General features: G+C 53.3%; 1 protein-coding gene across 2 annotated transcripts in view; it reads left to right on the plus strand.

Annotated features, from left to right (window-relative positions):
* Positions 1-18,480, plus strand: part of LGR6 (leucine-rich repeat containing G protein-coupled receptor 6) — a 113,725-nt gene that overhangs the window by 58,256 nt on the left and 36,989 nt on the right. Inside the window, exon 5 of one of the 2 annotated variants that reach the window (XM_012655906.1) lies at positions 14,969-15,184. The exons of the other annotated variant lie outside the window; for it this stretch is intronic. Within the exon in view, the coding sequence (XP_012511360.1) occupies positions 14,969-15,184 (216 nt within the window). The remainder of the gene's footprint in view (positions 1-14,968; positions 15,185-18,480) is intronic. 2 annotated transcript variants of the gene reach the window in all.

Below are 18,480 nucleotides of genomic sequence, written 5' to 3' on the forward strand. Positions count from 1 at the left end.
TCACCCCTTCTATCCACAGACCTCTTTCATCTTGCAAAACCGAAACTCTGTCCTCATTAAACAATAACTTCCCCTCTCTCCCTGGCAACCACTATTCCACTTTCTGTCTCTATGAATTTGACTGTTCTAGGTATCTCATATAAGTGGAATCATGCAGTATTTGACCTTCTGTAACTAGCATATTTCATTTACCATAACGTTCTCTAGATTCATCCATGCTGTAGCATGAGTCAGAATTTCTTTCCGTTTTGAGGCTGAGTAACACTCCGTTGTGCGTATATACTGCATTTTGTTTATTCATCCATCAGTGGACACTGGGTTGCACCCACCTATTGGCTATTGTGGGTAATGCTGCTATGAACAGCAAGATCCTGCTTTTTCTCTTTATCTTTGAATAGAGAAAATCTTATCTAGATATAGCATTTGTCACGAGGGAGATAACGTGAATTTTCCCCAGTTTTACTGTCTCTCCTCCCAGGGCTGGTTCAATCAGCTTCTCACTCACATATACAGCTGGAAAGCAGATTGATGTATACAATTCCCAGGCCAATTTTAGCATCTAAGAAGATACTCAATCTGGTATAGCCTGGTGTCCTGTGATGGAATCTTATCCCGCATCCAACAATTGGTTATCCAGTTCTCTCCACCGAGGTCTGTATGAAAGGCTGCACCAGTGGTTTGCTGCCCTGGGCAAACGTTAGAATCACCAGAGGAAATTGTAAAGAATGCTAAGGGTAGGCCCCGCCAGGAACCACGTGAGTCAGAATTTCTGGGGGCAGGCTCAGGTATCACAGTTATAAGAAGCTTCTCAGGTGATGCCCTGTGGAGCCCAGGTAGAGAATGGCTGCTTTTCCTCAAGATAGGAGGCCACCAAGGCTGTCCTCTATCTGCCACAGGGCAGCCCTTGCCACTCAGGAGGAAGGTGCCACTTCCAGACCCCGCTCCTTCCTGCCACATTATTCGGGGAGTCGAAGCCTGTGAGTGAATATAGGAATGTGGGTTGGGGTGGTGGTGGTCACTCACACAGCACAGGGGCTCGGCTGGCCAGCCTTCTGGGCTCTGATTCACAACAGACAGATGGGGAGGGAGGCAATGCTTTTCCGTCTGCTACCTAGGTGGGCAGGGCTGCTCTGTTTTACAAGGCAAAACAGAGCAAAACCACTCATTATCAGCTATTTTCCCTAGTTCCATTAACCTCAGGGTTAGCAGAGATGTTGTCAGATTGTAGTTAAGTGCTGCTTTTGTTCGAGGTCTAAGTTTTCATCTTTTTGTTTTTGTTTTTGTTTTTGTTTTGGTATCTTTATGGGTGTTTTAGTGAGAAGGTGATTAAGTTTTACTTCATTTTAACTGGAAACAACTTGTGTTGTTTTACTGGTTCCTTCATTCCCTGCCTAGGCTGGAGGAGAGGAATTGTGGCTGGTCTCCCCATGTGTTGATGGTCAGCACCGGGCGGGGTGTGGTGGGTGATTACGGACCAACCAGTGAGGACCGAGAAGACGCTGAGCATAGGAGGGAAGATCCCGGTGTGAGGGTCGGTCAGGAGGCTTTAAAAAGAGAGGACTTGTAAGCAGAGCTTTGAAGAGAGGAGGGAGACGCATATTTCAAACGGGCACCAGCCTGTGCAAAAGTAAGAGATGGAAAAGCCACATGCTCTGGGACAAGGAGGTGGGGGAGGGACGTATTTGCAGATGAAATGGAGAATTGAGGGAACTTTCTGAGAAATGAGGCTGGTGAGAGTCACTTCAGGGAAGGGATCTCTAAGCCCAAGCCAAAGAGTTTGGAATTTACTGGAAGCCTTAGACAATTCTGAGCAGGAGAAAATCGAGATGACAACATGGGGGATGATTCTCTAGTCTGTGTGGGTGGATGGATGGCGAGATGGATGGAGGGAGAGATGGGTGGATGGAGAGATGGATGGAGAGATGGGTGGATGGAGAGATGGGTGGATGGATGGATGGATGGAGAGATGGGTGGATGGAAGGATGGATGGATGGATGGATGGATGGAGAGATGGATGGATGGATGGATGGATGGATGGAGAGACGGATGGATGGAGAGATGGACGGATGGAGAGATGGGTGGATGGAAGGATGGATGGATGGACCGACACGTGGTAGTGAGCCAGGGAGGAGAAGATTAAAGCCACACAGGTGTAACCTCCCCAGTTCTCATGCTGGTCCACAGGGAGCCTGGGAGTGCTTGGGAACGAGGGATAAGATAGACTGTGGGAAGGACTGGGACCCTGTGCTAGGGAAGCCAGAACCGATATGGACTTTCCCACTCTCTTCTTTTCCCCCTTCTCCCCTGGTACCTTTTGAACTGTTAATATGTGGCTTGGTGTGCCCTCGTGCCTTTTACTACAGAGTCTGCTGGGACAGCTTTTAAGTATCTTTGAAACACTGGAATGTCACTTCTATTCCCTAAACCTCTGACGTCACTGCCCCCTTTCTGGAGAGGCAAGTTGGGAAACTCTCCATCTGCCTCTTCCTCCACCAACCACAGCTGCCTCAGCCAAGGGCAGGCATCCAGGCCTCAAGCAACCGCAGGACCTGGCTCCCAAGCACATCTCAGACAGCCCAGGAAGGTCCTCAGAAACCAGCGTGATGTCTGGAATTCAATGGCTGGAGGCTGAGGGACGGATGAGATGGCTTTTTGTAGTCCCCACCCCAGGATTCCGGGATTGTCACCCACAAAGCTGGCCTTCTGCCCGGATCTGTAGGTCTGCATCTTCAGGGGCAGCTCAGGAAGGCTGCACATCTCCTCCCTGCCTCCCTCCTGGAGGGCCGGTAATTATTTTTATACGTTGCTGCCGAATAAAACACAAGGAACGACTGGGAGGAGTGCTCAGGTATCCTCCTTTGATGTACACAAAGGAAGCGCTTTCTCTGCCTCCCGGGGATCTTGCACACCCATCAATCCTCCTGACGGATGGAGGGAAGGGTAGTTTGGGCGTTAGCATAGCCCGGCTAACCAGTTGGAATTGCCTTCGTTTCAATATCCCACCTTTGATCTACTGAAAGCCTGACAGTGAGAGGGGAAGGAGCCTATGAGGTGACATAAATCAGAGCTGATGAAATCACTTTCCTCCAACAAACTCAGACTTTCCCCGTGTGGGGCGCGGGAGAGGAAAGTGCTGCTCTGGCTCCAGCCGCCCTCCTCCCCGCGACCAGAAGCGGCACACAAAGGCTAACTCAGGGCTCCAACCACCTCCACCCTGACCCACCCCCGCGAGGAAGCTGAGTTCTCATTCCACACTTCCGGGGGCTCAGCTGGCCTCCTCTGTGCTCCCCACGTTCTGTCACCATGGGACCTGTCCCCCCAGAAGTGCTCGGGCTCCTACTCCCAAGGGCTTTAGTTGTTGGACTCTTGGGGGCTTGTGCACTCTCTGTGAGGGCCCGGAAATGGGTTCCGGATGTGGGGAGGTAGGCTGGGACTGAAGGGGTGGCCCCCAGTGTTGGATGCTGCCGAGGAATGGCCCTCAGAGGCCAAGCTCTTCACGGGACCTCAGCCAGCGACCTGGGGAGTGTCTCTGGGAGGCTGTCGGTGTGGCACTGTCTGTCGGAACAGGGATGGATGAACACCTTCTTCTTCTCCCAAGAGGACAGGGGCAGGAGAGAAGTGAGCACTGGACTCGAAACTGACAGGCTTCTTTGGCCCCGCCCTCTCTTTACTCTGTCACCTTGGCAAGTCCCTTGGTCTGTCCCTCAGAGCCCCTTTTCTCCCTGGTCAGGCGGAGGCCCTTTCAGCTCTCGCTTCCACGACCACGTCTCCTCTCTCACCACACGGTCCTCTGAACGGCGCTGGAAGTGCCCCTAACTTGGTCACTGAAACACAGACCGCATGTCCACTGTGGGAACTTGCAGAGAAAGAGAGGACACAGTCCACACCCGCGGGGTCCTCCTGGGCATTGGGGAAGAAGAGTGAGCAAAGTGGGCACTTGGGTAAAGTTATTCCAGGGTCCAAAGTTGGCCTTGGCCTTTCTCCCGCCTTGACTGACCATCTTTCCCAGCTCCCCGTCGCTCTGGCCCAGAGCTCCCCGTGTTCCAAGTCTGCGTCTCATTTCTAGAAGCTTCTCTCAAAAAACTGTTCTCCACTAAAAGCCTACCTAATAATACTTGCCAGATTTTTAAAAAACAATAATAGTTAACTTCTGTACTAAAAAAGGAATATTGCCCAAATGGTAGAATTTTAGTCATCTTGAGCTGCTTGTGGGGCATAGGAGTGGGGCTGGCTGTCCTGTGCCTCTGCATGCCACCACATGCTTTTGGGTGGCCTGCCCAGCAAGCCCCTATCTTGGGGACACAGGGACAGCACAGAAGAATTTGTCCAAAGAAAGCATAGGCTCCTAGAAGGACAGAGCCTCAAGGACCCTTAAAGCTAACCCCGCACCACCATACACGGGAAGAGACTGAACGCAGAGAGAGGAAAGGGCTTTGTCTGAAGTCACAGAGCTCTGTGTAGCGGCAGGTCCAAGACCCTTGCCAGCCTGCAGCCCGCACAACACCAGAACTGTCTTTCTCAACTGCAGCCTCCCCGATGCCTGCAAGATCCAGAAAGCCCCCAAGGTCCAGCACATTCTCTTCCCAGCTTCCTTCCTCTTCCCAAGTGCTCACTCCCCACCTCGCCCGGCACCCTCTGCTCCCAGCACAGGTGAGCCCTTCCTCCTCTCCCATGCTGCCCCTGTGCGCACGCCCTTCTCTTCGCCAGGAATTCTCGTTCCCTCGTCCACTTGGTGAAAATTCAGTCATTCCTCAAGACTCAGCACCAACGTCCCCTCTTTCCCTCTTCCGGGAAGCCCGTCCTGCCTTCCTGGCTGAATGATTCACACCCTTTAGCTGGTTCCCTCGATTCTTGGTGCACTGCACAGCCAGACAGAATCTCTCCGGCTCTTTTCCTTTCTTCTCCTTCTCCCTCTCTCTGACACACACCCGCATTTTATCACAATCGGTTATTCGTTGATCTTCATTGCTAGACTGTGAGCTCCCCAAGGGCAGGAAGCAAAGCCCGTTTGTCTCTGTGTCTCCAATGTCTTGCTCGGAGCCTGGCTGACTTCTTAGAGCTGTGCGGTCCAGTGTGCAACCACCAGCCACGGGTGTCCATTACAATGGAATAAACTAAAAATTCGCTTCCTCCGTCATGCTAGCCACATCTCAAGTGCTCAGTAGCCACGTGTGCCTGGTGGCTACTGTAGGGAGTACGGATCCTGCACGGTTCTCTCATAGAAAGCTCGCTGACAGTGCTGTCTTAGAGCGGACCGGAGGCTTTCAGCGCCCAAGGTGGAGGGAAGACGGGTCCGGGGAGTCCTTAGCTGCCCAGACGACGTGTACGTCGGCGCCTGGCACAGAGAAGGTGCCTGGAGCCCATTCGCTTGGGTTCTAGGTGTGATGACTACTTCTAGGGCAGCTCCCTTCCTGGCTACAGCCCCAACTGCCAGCCCCCGAAGAGCCTGGCTGGAACCGCCCTCCTCACCTGAGAAGGTTTCTTTTCATAGGGTGGGAACGGACTTCCAGAACAGGCTCTGATGCTCAGGGCTTGCCGAGGGGAAGCCTTATCAATAAGCGTGGCTTGAGTGGGGGCCACTTCGAGGTGTAGAGCCCCGGCTCGAGGGTTACCTAGCTTTTCCCTCCCCCTCCCCCACACTCAGCCATCCTAGGATAGGAATAAGAGGTATCGGCTCAGGGAGGGGGGGACTTCCCTACCACCTGCCTCCCACAGCCCCCGGGAGCTGGGGCGCAGGGGTGGTGGGGCAGCTCTGGTCCCCCCAGAACGTGAGCAGCAGTGCTGAGACTCTGGAGTTATAGAAAGGCCCCGAATCCCCTCTGTTCTATGCGGTCAAGAGGTATAAGCTATGTCCGTGGGGTCCCTGGCCTGGCGGTCTTGGAAAACGAATGTTTTTCCTGGTGCCTCCCACTTCCCTCGTGTGACCCTTTCCGCTCTCCCGGGCCTGTGCCCGAGAGCCTCACTGTCTTGTAAGGAGACATCTCTGACTTACATGCTTGAAACAGCCTCCCAACTGCCTCCCAGCCTCCTGCCTCCTCCCACCCCTCCCAACCCAGTCTCAACACTGTTTAGCCTCGGTGATCTTTCTAAAATGCCGCTTGAACATGAGAGCCACCATGATCTGTCGCTTTGCAGCTTTGATTATCTCATCCCCAGCCTCTTTGCCCCCTCTTCCAAACTTTGACCACTCACTAAATACCCTTCCTGCCTCTGGGGTTTCGCTCCTGTTGTTCTTTCTGCCTTGTGTCCCTTCCTCTAATACTGGCCCTTCAGAAAACTCCTACTCCTACCTGGGGAGTCAGCTCCAATGTTACTTCCTCCATGAGGCCTCTCTGGATTTCCCACCTCTCTGTTAGCGTGGTTTAAAGCCACAGGCTTTGGGGGCAAGCGGACGGCTCCACCTCCCCGAGCCTCCTGCCTGCAAGGTGGGAGTGATAAGTTCCTACTCCGTGGGCTGGGGTGGAGATGAGATACAATAACAAACGTAAGATGCTTAGCACACCTGGCAGTTAGCTGGTTCTCAATAAATGTTAGCTAAGGCTTTTATACTGTTTTATTAAATACTAAAGCAAATAGTCTAAGAGTTTCCCTGGAAAGGGACTACGTGTTATTCAAGTTTGAGCCCCAGAACTGAGCACAGTGCTGGCATGATGGTAGCCACTCTACGGATGTTTATTGGATTTAATCCAGTCTGGTGGAACTGAAGACAAAAGACATGATACCATCTGTAATGAGATGCATTTAGGGCAGCTTAATAGGTAATGGGGGAGATGGCTGGGTGCAGCGGAGGCTTCATGGAAGTCCTCATGAGACCACACAGGGCCTTCGCAGAAGGCAGGCTGAGGTCTCCACAAGGGCAGCTGGGGAGGGGTGTCAGGATGTGCCAAGGCAAAGGCACGGGAGTGCCCGGGCCTGAGATGGCTGCGTCTGTGGGTGCAGAGTCTGCCTGGTCCCCACTGGACAAGCCTGCCTGCCAAGCAGGGCCAGGGCATGCCACGGGCAGGGACTCCCCACCGCCCCACTGGGGCCCCATGACCCTCCATGCGGAGGCTGCACCTGGCACTGGCAGCGGGTGCTGGTGTGGGGGGCTGGGGCCTGCCGCCCGTGGAAAGCCCCGGGGTACCTCCTTGCTGCCTGGCAGGTGCCAGCCTGCTCCCTGCTGGAACCCTTGCCTTCCCTGGCAGGCCCTCTGTCAGGGCTGTTGCACCCTCTGGGCAATCAACGGCTCCCACGTGGAATATTTTCCCTACAGAATAACCATTTCCATAGTGGCTGCTTTTTTTTTTTTTTTTAACCTTTAATATCCTTCCCCTTCCGCTCTCCCCTCTCTGTTCCCACCAGAGCCTGAGATGTTCCCTCCACACACACACCTTTGCTCTCTTCTCTCCCTTCCCCATGTACCCACACTGCGCTGGGGGCGGGGGGTCAGAGATGACAAACCAGCCCTGGGCTTGGCCCCCTGCAGACGATCAATAACTGTGAATGGAAGGAACAGTTCTTGTCCTCAAGGTGTCTCACCTCCCAGCCTCTCTGTTCCTGTCTCACTCCCAGTTAACAAATGAGAACAGGAGGCCTGGCCGCAGCTCTTGAGGATTTTTGAGCTTGGGAGCAGGGCTGACCTCACGGGCGTGCGGCCTGCGTAGCTGCACAGGCCCTGACCACAGAGGGGGCCGACGCCTGGCTAGTGCTCTGCTGTTGCCATCTTGAGATTCTTAAGAATCTTTGAACAAGGGCTTTCATTCTCATTTTGCATCAGGCTCCACAAATTGTGTAGCTGGTCCTGCTCAGGAGGGTCTGAGTGGTGGGCAGCTTCAAGAGGAGAGGGAGGCAGCCAGGCTGGGATGGGCGTTGGGGCAGAGAAGCCCACCAAACTCAGCTCCTGGGTTTAGCCACTGGACGGAAGCTGGCTAGGGACTCCCCTCCTCCCTCTGAACTTTCAGCATCTGAAACCTTGGCCCTCCTTTCTCACTCTGCAAAAACCTCGCGGGCTGATGAGGGAAAGGTTCACGCAGGTCCTAGGACTGGCTGGAGGTACTTTCTTAGGGTGAGGGGACCAATCATGGGAGGGGCCGTGGAGGCGCCATCTGCCTCCAGTTGGATGAGAAGCAGAATTTTTCCCTGGATGTGCCCAGCCCTGTGGGGCCGACTTCAGGCACCCCTCTGCTATGAACTCTGGTTTTCAGCCTCTCTCTGCTCCCAAGGTCCCCTGTCCTATCATCACCGCGTCCTTTCCTGTTATGTGAGCTGGAGAGAGGACCCAATTCACAGCTGACCTGAATGGAATAGCAGAGAACACCTGCCCGCCTTTCCCTGCTGTCCTCCCCATGCACCCTGGCCTCTGGATTCAAAGTCACCTGTGCTCAGGGAGCAGGGACTATGTGCCGGACACTGAGTGTGGAGCTTCACATGCATGATTCCTTCTATTTTTTAAATTTATTATTATTATTACTACTATTATTATTTGAAATAGAATCTCACTCTGTCACCCCAAGTAGAGTGCAATGGTGTTGCTGTGGCTCGCTGTAGCCTCAAACTCCTGGGCTCAAACAATCCTCCTGCCTCAGCCTCCCGAGGAGCTGGGACTATAGTCGCGCACCACAATTGATGCCCGGCTAATTTTTCTATCTTTAGCAGAGACGGGGGTCTCGCTCTTGCTCAGGCTGGTCTCAAACTCCTGAGCTCAAGTGATCCTCCAGCCTCAGCCTCCCAGAATGCTAGGATTACAGGTGCGAGCCACCGCTCCTGGCCACATGATCCCTTTTAAATGAATACTTGACCACCCCCATGGGTCAGCTCGTGGTCCACCAGGATCCCCAAATCTGTCCCTTTTGTCTTGTATTTCACCAAGATCTGGTAGGATATAGGACAGATTAGAGAAAGAAATTCCAGAAAGGGTCCACTAGACCAGTCTGGTCCCCTGTGGGCTGTAAGGGGCCCTGGTTTCCAAACAGAAACGTGCTTCCTGCAGCCGATAGAGGTGTGTGTCACCCCTTCACTGTGGGGGACCAGGCCGGTAGAGTCGAACAAAGCTCCGAGTTTGGGTCCCGGACCTGCCCCTGCCTTTGGGCATTTCTCTTTGTCTTTTTGGGCTTCGGGCTCCTCATGTGAGGTGGGTGAGGCTGGCAGGCTCCGTCAGGCTCGGACACAGTGTGACTCTGAGTTTACACTGTTGTCCCTCTGGGTCACTGTCAGTCAGTAACTTCTTGCCGTCTGACCTAAAGCTCCTCTGCTACAACTTGCTCCTGTTAGGTCCTCATGTCACTTTAGTCACGTGGGACCAGACCTCGTGTCTCCAGGTCCCTGGGATGTCCTATGACCAGGCAACTTTCACACCACCTGCCCCTTGGGACTTGGAGGGAAGGGCCCCCAACCCCTACTCCCCCGCTCCCTGCCCCCTCCCGCCCCAGCCTCAGCCCAGGCTGCGGGAGTATTAGGAGCAGTTTGGCCTTGGAGAGGTTAAGCTCTTTCCCCAGAGCCCGAGCAAGCCTGGACGGGCCTGTGGGTCCCTGCTAATCTGCCCCATTACCGCAGGCAAGAATTAGAATCCGAAATCACTGGAGGGGCCCAGGCCCACGTGGGAGAAAGAGAAGAGCTGTTGGGGGTTGTTGATTCTGTTCCAGAGCTTAATTGGTATAATTGCTCTCTCCTTCCTGCCAAACCCGCGCTCATCTCGCACCTGCGGACGGGGACTGCTCAGAAAGCGCTTTCGGTCCCAAGCGGTGGGTTCTGCTGGCTGCTCGGAGGCTCCTTCAGCCCCCCACCCCCACATGACAGGGGAGCCTGGGGCCCACCCCCCAAGAGGACTGGAGACCCCAGGGCAGCCGGAACCCTTACTCGAGGGGGGGTTCTTCAGGGGGTGCCCCATCCCAGCCGGAGCTAAGTGGGGAGAGTGGGAGGGACTGTCTATAGCCAGGGTGCTGGGCCTTGGGCTCCCCCTAGTCAGAGTTCCTGGGGGTGGGAGAGGGTGTCCAGTAAGAGGAGGGAGGGGAGGGGAGAAAGTAGAAGCCTGCACTGCTGCTTTCCCTCCTGCTGCCTCCTGCATGGGTGTTTTGTCCTCACAGCCAGAACCACCAGGAGGACCTCCAATTGCCAGGTGCCCAGGTCCTCCCCTGGGTCCCCAGGGCCTCTGGGTAGCCTGTTTGTCAGCAGGCGAGAAGGAAAGGGAACGGTGGGTGCAGGCTCTGAGCTGCGTGTCAACCTCAGAACAGTCTCTGGGGCGGGCAGGTCAGCAAAGCACACAGCGGAGGACACCAGTGCGAGGCTAGAGGGCGTTGGTGGCCCGGTCTGCCTGAGGGCTCGGCCCACACTCCTCCCACGCACAGCTCTGAGCGCCCGGATCAGGGTTGCCAGATAAAATACAAATATTGCATGGGACCTGTGTATACCAAAAAGTTATTCCTTGCTTATCTGAAATTAAGACTTAACCGGGCATTGTCCCAAATATTACATGGGACATATTTATGCTAACATTACTTGTTATTTATCTGAAATTCAAATTTAAATGGGCAGCATGTACTTTTATTTGATGTATCTGGCAATGCTACCCTGGGTCTGTGTCCCACCCCTGAGCCCACCTGGCCTGAGTGATCCCCCTGGACTCCCTGCTTACCCCAAACACAAACATGGGCCTGGCCGATTTCTTCCGTGTGCTCCTCCCACCTTCATTTGCCAGTTTGCTTCATTATCCCCCTTCGGCATGTCCCTGTCTCCACCGCCGCTCCCCAGCCAAGCCTGCTTCTTCAGGCCACTCCAGGAGATCCATGAGCCGGGCAGGAGCAGGTTCTCCCTGGCAGAGCAGAAAGAGCCCTGAGGCTCAGGCTATCCAGTCTCCCCGGCCCCCCAGAGGCTGAGGAACTGAGGCCCGTCCTGAGCCGGGTGGAAGGTGGGCCCTGCCTGGTAGAAGTTGCCCTTCCCAAGCTCTCCTGCCTAGTAGTTGCACACAAGGCAGGCGATGCACCAACCGGGACCACAGGTTACCGTGCGAGTGTGCACGCACGTGTGGGCGGGCAGCGGTGTGTCCTCACACATCTGCGTGTGCACAGAAGAGGCAACTTCCCAGTGGCCCTGGAGCTCACAGAAGGAAAGATTGTTCCCCATTGCCCTGCCTCACCCGCCTCCTGCCTGCTGCAGAGCGCCTTCCCGCTGTGCGTCCCCTGCTGCTCAGCCACCGCCTCCGCCCTGGCGTCCTGGCTTTCTCAAATGGGCGAGAGGGTCCTCACCTCCCCTCGTGCACCTCGGACCAGCACCTCACGATGGCGAGACTCGTGGGGTTTGGTGTCGCTCAACTCGGGGTCGCACCCCGCTCTGTGGCTTACTGGCTGCGTGACCTTGAGGGGGCTTCATCTCTGGAAAACGGGGCTAATCAGAGCTACCTCATGGCATTCTGGAGAGGAGGCAGGTCGTGCACTTGTACCTGGCATATGACAAGGGCTCAATAAATGGAAACAGTGGTTATTATTGGTGTCAGGGTTGTCACTGGAGGGCGGCTCTCAGCCCAGGGCGTCAGAGAAGGAGGCATTGCCCCCGTAGGAAGTCAGGTTTCCTGGGTCTGTTAACCTGCTGTGAGCAGTTGCAGAGAGCCAGGCCCGGCCCCTCTGTAACCCCTACACCCAGCGGGCTGCTGCGCCTAAGGAATCTGACCTGCTCAGGATGCCTGAAATCGGCTCCCACTTCCCCCATCCACTCTAGGCTGCCTGCTCTTCCCTCGAGCCCCTGCTCATGACACCTACCTCGCGCCTCTCCCTTACAAAGGCTGTCTCAAACGCGACTTCTGTGCGGTCCTAAGCAGTTCTCAGGGTTTAGGTATCTGTCCGCCTGCGGTCTCTGGAAAATTTGGAACCAAGAAGCTGCCCCCACGGCGAGGGCCTCCCCAGGGTCAGGAGGAGAGTCTGGGCATCCGCTGGGGGGGCTCATGTGGATGGGGGAAGAGGTGGGGTGACAGCCCTCACCGCAACAGCATGGGGTGTCAAAGCAGGGAAGCCAGGATGCCTGACCAGCCCTGGTAAGAGGGGCTGTCTGGGTCTCCAGCTTACTGGGATGCTTGGGCAGGCCATCAGTTTGGGGCTTGGGGGCAGGGGATTTGGAGGGTGTTCATTCACTCATTTATTCTAAAACATTAAGTGCCATTTGCAAAGGAAGCATTGTGCTAGGTGCTGGGAATTCAAAACTGAACATAGTGCCTGCGTGGTCATTAGTGTGTCAAGGAGGATGAGGTGGAAACTTGTCTTCTAGAATAATTGATCAAATCTTAGAACAAGGGCTCCCAGGACCAGCCAAGCACTCACCACAGGAGGAAATGGGCTTCCTTCCCTCATTCAGCCTTCCTGTCTTCTCCAGCCATCCAAGGTCATTAGAGCATCAGAAGCTCTGGAAAACCTAGCTCAGTGCTTTAAAAATATTGATGTGCTTATGAATCTATGAATCACCTGGGAGTCAGGCCAAAATTCAGATTCTGATACAGTAAATCCAGGGTGGGCTTATGATTCTGCATTTCTGACAAGCTTCCAGGTGATGGTCCATTGGCCGCCTATGGGGAAGCAAAGACCTAGAGGAAGCGCTGATACATTCACTGATGCCTCAGTGGGGGCGGGGTGACGGGGCCAGCATGACCACGCTGGGACAATGTAACCCTAGGCCTCCTTGACGGGGTGGACACGCAGGTGTATAAGTGCCAGAGGCTGTTGAAGGGGCAGGGGCGGGCTATTCTGGGAGTATTCCAGGTTGGTGTAGAAACCAGGGAGGTACATACACACAGTGACTTTGGAGTGTGCCAGTGACAGAGCATAGTGGTTAGAGTTGTGTACTGTGGAGCCAGTTGTCCAGGTTTGAATCCTAGCTCCACCACGCCCTAGATGTGTGACCCTGGGCAAGTGACTTCACCTCTCTGTACCTCATTTTTCTCATTCGCAAAATGTCAACCTTGCAGGTTATGAAAATTAATGACTTAATACATTAATGCTCCTAGAACATAGTAAGTGCATTCTGATAAGTGAGGGCTTTAACCACATGAGAAGTTAAGATTCAAACAGGGCTGCAGGGTGGAGGCTCGCTCACACGGGCCCAGCCAGGGCAATTCTAGAGAACACCGTGCCCGCGGCTGGCTACACTCTCTATTTCCCACGTGCCATTCCCGCTGTTTGGAACTCTTCCCCACCTTCTCCCCTGACTGGCCCTAAACGGCCACTAGGTTTCCACATAGGCACGACTTTCTCCTGGAGGTCGTCTTTGCTGCTTTGGACCAGGTGCCCGTGGCCCCTGCACTCGCCCTGTCACAGTGCGACACCGTGAACCTCAGTGGCCTTCCCACTGGATTCTAAGCTCCCTGAGGAAGGAGCTTCTTAGTGGCTGGAACACTGCCTTGGGGCAGAACTGTCGTTAGGGCTTTCTGTATGAGCGCCATTCCCAGCTTCCAGATGTAGCCTCTCTCAAGGCGGTGATTCGCACACCTGTCTGTGCCTAGACACGCCTGGGGCATTCTTGAAGCTTCCAAGCTTCCACCCGACACCTTCTGGACCGGACTATCCTGAGGAGGGGCTTGGGAATTCACATTTTCACGAAGCTCCCAGGGGACCCAGCCCCAGACAGACCATCAAGGGTGTGATGGCCGCCATTGGAAGACCACGCCCAGGGTGACAGGCCTTGCCAGCAGAGGGCACTCACTGAAGAGTTATTGGTCCCATCAGGTCAGGTTTGATGTGGGTGGAGAGACTTTCCCAATTGCAGCTTTCAAGGGGCGTCTGGTCACTTTGCTTTCACTCCCAAGGCTGCAGTGTTGGGCCGTCCACCCATGGCCCCCTTAGCTGGGGAGTTTCTCCCAGTGGTGCTTGAGGCTCTTGGCAGGGGGAGCACTGGTGCGATGCTTAGGGAAGAGATGTGCACTGCTGGGCCTTCTGCAAATGGGCTTGTGCTATTGGAATGAAAGAAAGTCACCTGTCCCACGCTACTGGTCCCATCAGTTCTCCTTTGGGTTCAGGATTATGGAGCTGTCAGGCCTCTGTGGATGAGGCTGGGTTTCCATGGCTTGAGTGCCATGTTCCTGTGTGGGAGAATCATGGCTCAGTGTTGAGTCTCCATTCAAGATACTAAAGTCCAGGAGTAGATCCACGGTCGCAGGTCAGCTTGTCTGGGCCCTGAGGGACCAGCTCCATAGAGTGATAGGGTCCCAGACTAGGAGGCAGAGGCAGTAGTATATTGATAAAGAATGTCATGTCCTGGGCAAGGCTGTAAAAAGCTAAGATGGGAAGTCTCCCTGTTTTGCTGGGCTGGCAAGATCTTCCAGGGCTTACATCAGTAGTTCTCGTATCACCCTAGAATCTGTGGTTATGCACAGACCAGATCACTTACCATCTGTTTACCTGTTCAAAAAGGCACCAAATCAAAAGCCTCAGCTGTGGGTTGCAGGGACCTCCCAGAGGATATCAATTGAGCAAGAAGCTCCAGGACTTTGGCAGGAGCCCCTTGGCTCCTGAATCCTTGAGGGGATGAGGAACAGGTGGTGCTGGGGATGGGTGACAGGGAGTGAGTTACATCCCTGAGGAGGCATTTTTCTTTGGTTTGGTCCAAAGGGAGGCCATTTCCCTCTGCCAATGCTGGGAACATCTCCATTGTATGGTCTTGGAGTGCACACCCAGAGCAAGGGAGCTATGGCATAGACTTGGCAGCCTGAGGGTGTGGGGGGGAAATATTGGTTATCCACAGATGGGCTATGGGTTCAACCTTGGGTCTGAGAGGAGGAGTTGGGGGTCATAAATGGAAATGTATGACATAAAGGGTCAAGAATTGTGAGTTGGAATAAGGCCAAATATGGGAACTTGAAGAGGTGGGATATAAGATAACAGTGGCCAAGTCACAACCTCAGTCCCAGGGAACCCCAAAGGCACTATCGGGGACCTGGCTGGCCCAGTCTAGCCCCAGAGCTTGGTCTGCATCTTGCCCTGGATTGACCCCTCTCCATCCTCTCTTCCACCAGGCGCCTAGATGCCAACCTCATCTCCTTGGTCCCGGAGAGGAGCTTTGAGGGGCTGTCCTCCCTCCGCCACCTCTGGCTGGACGACAATGCACTCATGGAGATCCCTGTCAGGGCCCTCAACAACCTCCCTGCCCTGCAGGCCATGACCCTGGCCCTCAACCGCATCAGCCACATCCCTGACTACGCCTTCCAGAACCTCACCAGCCTTGTGGTGCTGTGAGTGCTGCCCTGTCCCCCATCCCCAGCCGGGTCCTGCTGGGGGCTGGGGGCTGCATGTTTGCTTGAGTTGGATTGGAGCCTTGCCTAGCTTTGCTCTTCTCTGCATGTTGCTGAACCTTCTGGTCTCAGTTTCCCCTATGTAAAAGGATGAGGATGACCATTTCCCATTTACCCCATAGGTTATCATGAGATTAAATGACATGAAAGTTATAGAAGTTCTCTGAGATTCACTAAAAGGCCAGGGTAACTATAATCAGAAAATAGGAATCAAGCTATTATTTTCTTGCTATGCAAATATAATAACTATGCCATGCTAATTGGAGTATAAACCAAGAATTTCTTGAGTAATTTCCTCCATATTTGACAATCAAATGATGCAGTCATATGCTTTGGCACAGAGATAGTGTAAATTCATCTTGTTTCCCAGGCCTGAAGAAGCAGAGAAAAGCCATCACTTATAATTAGACAGCAAAGCCCCATCAGGGTAATTACCTGGGAGATAGCATCCCTGGCAGGAATTGGGGACTGGGGTTAACTCTGCCTTCCCAGTGGGAACTTGAGAGTGCAAATTAGCTCCCAACTAATTGCTATGAATGATTGGTAAGTTCATAGGGTAATTACTAAGGGCTTGGAGGTCATTTATAATTGCTTTGGGTTACACACTAATTGCAGCAGGAACATGCGTGTTAGTGACTCTGCTAAATGGTAACATCGCGTCCCCTGGTTTTGGAAATTTGGGTGATTTTCCAAGCCAGGGAATAGATGATGTTTAGTTCTGTTTGAGAGATGAAAAGGTAGGCACCAATTTGTATGTCTTAGTCTCTGTCCTGGGAGATTGGAAAACCAAGAGAAATACCCTGTGGACCATGTTCTTCTATCAGGATGACCACACCCTCCCTTCTTCTGGGAATCGATGGGAGTATTACAGACAGTAAACAGAACATGGTGGTTGTTTCTAGCTTTGGTGTTAGCCCTGTGACATCATGAGGGAATGGGATCAGGTCTCTGTGAGGGACAAGATTACTGGAAAAATGAGAACTTCAGGATGGGTCCCAGACAGATGAACAGCAGCAGGCCATTTACAGAGCCCTTGTGTGGCATAGTGAAGACTCAGACAAGCACAAGACACAGCCACTGCCCTCAAGGGGCTTACAGTCTAATTGAAAGATCAGAATAAATATGAGAAGAAATAACTAATGATGTAGTGTAACTTACGCTAACACAGCCAGATGCTAAGTACGGATTTGTAGTAGCATAGGAGCGGTGGGGGAGAGGGACGCTTCGTGGGGAAGGTGGGGTGGGCCCTGGGCCTGGAAGGATGGTGAAGAGGTGGACGAGTGGAGAGAATGAGAACATTCCAGGCAGGTAGCAATGAAGTCATGGGGAGGGACAGTCAGGGGCGTTTGGCTGCCGGGGAATAGGCCAGTCGGGCCGGAGCAGAGGGGCCTCGTGCAGATCACGGAGAAGAGGCTGGAGAGGAGAGTGTGGGGACTCACACTGTCAGAGCCAGATTTTCTCTGCCAGTCGGGGAGGGAGCTCCAAGGCTGGATGGGAACTGCGGTGGCCGCTGTAGGGGGTGGGAGACTGGAGGAAGGAAGGTCAGTTTGGAGGCTCTGGTGTATTGATCAAAGTCCAATTTATGGAGGTGGTAGAAGGGTTGGAAGGGGAGTCATGACTGAGGAATGTTTTGAAGGAAGAATTGATCTGATTTAGAGGTTTTCAAAGGGTGAAAGACCAAGAAGAGGGGGAATCATGGAAGACCCCAAGGTTTGGCTGTGAGCCAGGGGATTGGGCACATAATAGACAGCGGCAAGGGACTAAGGAAAGAAAACCTGCTGGTGCAGGAACAAAGCTGAAAGGGGAGGACGGGTCCCTTCGCACGGCGGAGAGAGGCCGGGAACATCACCCCCTTGTCTTTTACCTGCCTGCAACTCATGGGATGGAGGAGTGAGGCATCTAGCAGGAGGTGACCTGTGAAGGCGACAGGAGGCTGGAGAACGCTGTCCAGCAACTGTGGGCTGAACTGCAGGGCCCAGGAGGCAGATAGGGAAGGCTGCATGTGATAACAAGCAAGAAAGAAGTTCGGTTAAAACCAAGGGCTAGACAGGGGCCTGGCGGGCGCTGTGAGTAGACAAATATGGACCCCTTCCCACCTCCGCTGCGGCACCGATGGGACCACTGGGTAGCACTTGATCGGGCAGCAGTGGTGTCACGTGTGATCCTGTCTCTTCGTCTGGGCTATACGCTCCAATACCTGGCCAGACTGGACTACTAGAGGTGCCCAGAGTACACGGGTTGAAGTAGTGGTTTGGAGGAGGGAATCGGAGGCTTGGAGCTGGATGTTTCACTGAGACCCACTGGACCAGAGATGCGGGGGAGGAAGAGGGGATGGAAAATGGAGATAGGAGTTCAACAGAGGCAGGAAGGATGATAGCCTTTGGTGACAGTTGGGATATAGGTGTGAAAGAAATGGGAAAATGAAAACCCCTTTGTAAGGGGAGATAATTCATTCCCAGAAGGCAGGATCTGTGTTTTCCCTGTGGGATCAGACGCTCCCTGGGGGCAGGAATCTGTCTCCCTGGCTGGAACCTCATGGAGCAGGTGGGCAAGGATGAGAAAGACAGGCAGGAGCTTTAAACCCCAAGACTGGCAAGACTCCCACCCTTACCCATCCACGTTGGTTGGGGCCTGCCTGTTGCCTTTATATTTGAACAACTTGGAAGCCAGCCTGATTTTTTCCCCTTGTCAGTGATTTCCTTTTTCTGCCTTAAGATGTTTTTAAATTCTTGAACTTTAATAGCTTAACCAGAATATGTCACAGTGTAGAATATTCTGCATCCAATTATCCTGAAACAATGTATGCTTTTGAGCTGCGGGTCCCATTCTTCCTTCATCTTAGAGAATTTTTTGTATTATGTTTTTGAATACAACTTCAGTCTCATTTCTGGATCTTGGCTTCAGAGACATCAGTTACCCGCGTGTTGAATCACCTTTGTGTCTTCATCACTGCTTGGTTTCTGTTGTAAACTTTGTTTCCACCCTATTCACCGGGATTAGCTCGAGCATTCTCTCTGACATCAATTCGATTTTTAGCAGTGTCTATGCTGCTCCTTGTTTCAGATTTATTGACTCACTTTTTATTGACGTACTGTTGGTCCTTGATTTATTTCTTTAATCTACAATGTCATTTTACCTTTCATTTAAAAAATTTTGTCTTTGAAATATTGTTTTATTGGATTGTTTTGTAGCAGAAGGCTATTGTGATAAATTTCTTTCTAGTCCTCATTTGTTGC

Source organism: Propithecus coquereli, unplaced genomic scaffold (genome assembly GCF_000956105.1).
Source record: "Propithecus coquereli isolate 6110/MARCELLA unplaced genomic scaffold, Pcoq_1.0 Scaffold491, whole genome shotgun sequence".
Classification (NCBI taxonomy): domain Eukaryota; kingdom Metazoa; phylum Chordata; class Mammalia; order Primates; family Indriidae; genus Propithecus; species Propithecus coquereli.